At 45.9% G+C, this 4687-nt stretch overlaps 1 protein-coding gene across 1 annotated transcript in view; it reads left to right on the top strand.

Moving 5' to 3' along the window:
* LOC116690594 (IgGFc-binding protein) overlaps positions 1 to 4687 on the top strand; it is a 17645-nt gene that overhangs the window by 9485 nt on the left and 3473 nt on the right. Inside the window, exons 13-20 of the mRNA XM_032517672.1 lie at positions 33 to 215; positions 532 to 674; positions 1682 to 2028; positions 2383 to 2606; positions 2944 to 3085; positions 3508 to 3844; positions 4335 to 4451; positions 4561 to 4659. Coding sequence (XP_032373563.1) covers positions 33 to 215; positions 532 to 674; positions 1682 to 2028; positions 2383 to 2606; positions 2944 to 3085; positions 3508 to 3844; positions 4335 to 4451; positions 4561 to 4659 — 1592 coding nt within the window. The remainder of the gene's footprint in view (positions 1 to 32; positions 216 to 531; positions 675 to 1681; positions 2029 to 2382; positions 2607 to 2943; positions 3086 to 3507; positions 3845 to 4334; positions 4452 to 4560; positions 4660 to 4687) is intronic.

Here is a 4687-nt window from a genome sequence, read left to right on the forward strand (position 1 = left end):
TGTGTGTGTGTGTGTGTGTGTGTGTGTTCCAGACCCCTGTGCTGAGGTCCGTTGCAGGGTAAAGGAGCAATGTAAGGTGACACAAGGCCGAGGCGTGTGTGTTCCCGATTCCAAGGCCACATGCTGGGCTACAGGTGACCCCCACTACAGAACGTTTGACGGCTGGGACTACTCCTTCCAGGGAACCTGCACCTACGTCCTCGTCAACACCACAGGTTTGCACCTACCTAACAGAGAGAGATACATTGGTTTACACAGCCAGTTCGATACATTTTCCATAGAACTCACCAGGGTGACGTGTACACTGCTTCTGGAAAGAAATGATGCTGCATGCATGCCCATTTAAATATTAAATATTTCTGAATTGGTACAAACGACAAAATGTAATGCATTGTGTCCTGCTGTGAGTCGTCATGCACCAAATCAAACATGAGCTGCAGGATATACAAACCACACACAGTTTGTTCACTGAAGACTGCAGGACGCATACACACTTGCAGGTGTTGACAGGTTCTCTCCTGCCTTCCTCAGGGCTCGACCTGACCCTGCCGAAGGTAACTGTGACCAGCAAGAATGAGCTCCGTGGGAACGATGTAGGCTCTTTTGTGCGTTCAGTCACTGTGGAGATGTTGGGCCACCGCATATTCATCCCGACTGAAAGAGGCGTCATATTGGTGGGTCTTACTCCAGACTGCTGTCACCCACAAAAGAACTTTGGATACGTTTGGAATATTCTGTCACTCTTGGGACACTTAAAATAAAAGACAATAAAAATGTATTTTAATAATGATAGATAACTACTTTGGTTAAGTGTATCCGGTAGCCCCAGATGTCCCTTATTTTGGCAGAACGTCCTCTTCCTCTGTGTTGGAGCGCTAACCTCTGGTTGATTTCTGAGGACTATGGTTACGTGGTCCTCAGGTCTCTGCAGGGTAAAACAGGGACAGCTAGCTAGACTATCTGTCCAATCGAGGACTATGGTTACCTGGTCCCTAGATCTCTGCAGGGTAAATCCAGACAGCTAGCTAGACTATCTGTCCAATCGAGGACTATGGTTACTGGTCCTCAGGCTCTGCTCGGGTAAATCCAGACAGCTAGCTAGACTATCTGTCCATCTGAGGACTAGGTTACCTGGTCCTCAGTCTCTGCAGGGGTAATCCAGACAGCTAGCTAGACATCTGTCCAATCTGAGGACTATGGTTACCTGGTCTCAGTCTTGCAGGGTAAATCCAGACAGCTAGCTAGCTATCTGTCCATCTGAGGAATATGGTTACCTGGTCCTCAGGTCTCTGCAGGGTAAATCCAGACAGTAGCTAGACTATCTGTCCAATCTGAGGACTATGGTTACCTGGTCCTCAGGTCTTGCAGGGTAAATCCAGACAGCTAGCTAGACTATCTGTCCAATCTGAGGACTATGGTTACTGGTCTAGATCTCTGCAGGGTAAACCAGACAGCTAGCTAGACTATCTGTCCAACTGGGACTATGTTACCGTGGTCCTCAGGTCTCTGCAGGGTAAATCCAGACAGCTAGCTAGACTATCTGTCCAATCTGAGGACTATGGTTATGACAAAGTTTCAAGTCCAAACATTTGGACAGAACTCAATAAACAGTCATATTTAAAATTAACATTTAAGATTGAATTATGTTCTGAATTTGTCCTCTCTGTCCCTCTGTCTCTAGGTGGACGGGATTAAGACAACACTTCCTGTCCTTCTTGAAGCAGGCGGCATCTCCATCACAAAATCTGGAATTAAATGCGTAATACAAAGTGATTTTGGCGTTGTGATTACTTTTGATTGGTCAACACAAATCATGGTGACCATCAGCAGCAGTTACTATGGTAACGTTGGTGGGCTCTGTGGCAACTACAACGGGATCAAGGAGGACGAGCTGGCAGCCGCCGGAGGCAGCACAGCGGCGAACGTGACCCACTGGGCGGGGCGGTGGAGCATCGAGGACTACGACCCCTTCTGCTTCCACTACTGCGACGGAAAGTGTCCCCAGTGCTCGGACAAGGACCGCATAAGGTAACGGGGACGTCTACAGCCGCTCCAACTACCAGAGTTGTTTCTACAGATGTCCCTGGGAGGTTGATCCCTTTGTGTGATATACTGAGAGTGTATGGCAAAAATGGATCTGCTGCTTTCACTTAAGGCAAAAACATCAATTTCAAATTTGGAGGTTTTAGACAAATTTGTTTAATTAACATGTCTTCTTTCATACTCGTGGGAAAAACATCCAAAATACACATTTAGCCATTTCTTTTTTTACGCTTTGGTTTGGTCCGACCGACCGACCACTGCCATCCCCTGGGCTGGGAAAAACTCAACTGATGCTGAATTATCATATGTCTTTTCATTTTGTCCTCTGCTCGTCCTCAGGTACACGGGTCCAGAGTACTGCGGGATTATGAGCGATACAAAGGGACCTTTCTCTGGCTGTCATGGTACAGTGCCGGTACAAAAGCCTCTTTCCTACTGTCTGTATGATGTCTGCACTAATGAAGGACGGAAAGAAGTGCTGTGTGAGGCCCTGAGCAACTACATGGCAAAGTGCCAGAATGCTGGCGCATCAGTGTTGCCATGGAGATTATTGGCCAACTGCTGTAAGTATCATTTATATAGAGAGAGCTCAACAGGGTGGTTCTGAAAACTGCAAATAACTCCAAATACACTCACTGACAGTCACTAAGTCATTTCCTGTTTGTCATAGTTTAATTTATAAGAAATATAGACACTTTAGTGTTACAATGTTCAACGTTACAATAGCTGGCCTGTAGGTTTTAACTTGTGCAGACAAAAAACTTATTAAGGAAATTAACAATAAACAATAGAGCTAAGTACCGCAACTGTCAAGAATATTTATATAGAATAGAAATATTACAATAAACATGTATTAAACACCCTTTGACATACCATCTCCACTTCTCTCTGTCTGTCCAGCTGTTGCATGTCCCGCCCACAGCCAGTACCAGGTCTGCGGCTCCGCCTGTCCCCCCAGCTGTGGACCCCAGCCAGAGGTGTGCCCTAAGATCTGTGTGGAGGGCTGTTTCTGTGAGCCGGGATATGTCCTCAGTGGAAAAGTGTGAGTACAACATTTCTATTTTTCTTTGTGAAAATGCAATAAAGGGAGATTCCCCTGTTCTTCTTGAGTCTAGGTATAGTGGTTTTGGATCTGGATCCGGTCTAATGTGGTCAATCGGAAGCTAACTTCAGCTTTAAGTCTCCCTTAAATTTCCCCTTAACTGCTGAATTGAAAGCTGCAATTGGATGCGAACTTCAGCATTGTCTAATGAAGGAAGAACCCCCCCCCTGCATGGAGGAATTGTTGGGTCTCTGTAAATGATAGTGTGGTCTAGACCTCTATCTGTAAAGTGTCTTGAGATAACGCCTGTTAGGATTTTACAATAGAAATAAAACTGAATTGAGTTGAAGTTAGGAGCTGCAGGGACATGAAACCACGTAAGACTAACAGCTGCTACATGACTTTTTATTTGTCTTTGCCAGGTGTGTTATTAAGGAGAAGGGCTGTGGCTGTAACCATAACGACCGCTACTACCTGCCGGGCGAAGTGTTCTGGGCAGACTCGCTGTGTAACGAGAAGTGTGTGTGTGATGCAGCGACACAGGAGGTGCAGTGTAAGCCCACCGCCTGTCGCCCCGGAGAGAAGTGCAGCACCGTGGACGGAGTCCAGGGCTGTTATCCAATCGGCTTCAAGTCGTGCTCTGCGCACGGAGATCCACACTTTCTGTCCTTCGATGGACGCAAGTTTGACTTCCAGGGAAACTGTGTCTACAAGCTGGCCAGCGTTTGTGGAAATGCGACGGGTCTAACGCACTTTGAGGTGAGGGAGGGGAGAACGTGCATGTCTATCTGTGAAGTGTCCTGACATAAGTCTAGGTAGGATATGACACTATAAACAATAATTGAACAACACTAAACATGCCCAGTTAGAGTCCATTCTAATCAACCAAAACATGAGTTTGTTAGGGATGAGATTTATTTGGTCACTGACACACATAGTTTCAGTTTTATGACCAACATGTATGGAATGTAAAATATATGAGTTCAGTTAAAATCACAATAAACAAAGCATAAACCATCGCAGCAGCACACAACCAACACACTGATGCCTTTCACTTGCAATGGAGTATTCTTACATGGTGTTAAGTAAAAAGCTTGAATATTTGTTCTCACACGTGCTCAAGCTCACATCCCTGAGCCCAACTGGAAGACAGTCTGTCATCTACTGTACATCTATGTCAGAAGATCAAGTAATTAGTCTTATTAATCCTACTAAAAGGTCTTTCTGCTCCTGTTGTGCTGGATTGCAGGTGAACCTGGAGAATAACAACCGTGGCAACAAAAGAGTGTCATACGCTAAAGTGGTGACTGTTAAAGTCTACGGCAACACATACACACTCTCAGTGGACTACCCAGGCAGAGTACTGGTGAGACACGACTACCATTCCAATGACTGGTCCCGTAAACAAGCGCTGCTCATCGACACACAGCATGGGAAGTTCAGAACCAGCCCTAACGTGTGTGTTTGTTCTGCAGGTGGACGGGATCAAAACCTCCCTTCCCTTCTCCAATCAAACACGGGTCCACGTTTATCGTCTACACCGACAGGCTGTCATTGAGACTAAATTTCTAAAGGTACACACACACACACACACACACACAC

The sequence above is a fragment of the Etheostoma spectabile genome, chromosome 6, assembly GCF_008692095.1.
Source record: "Etheostoma spectabile isolate EspeVRDwgs_2016 chromosome 6, UIUC_Espe_1.0, whole genome shotgun sequence".
NCBI lineage: Eukaryota > Metazoa > Chordata > Actinopteri > Perciformes > Percidae > Etheostoma > Etheostoma spectabile.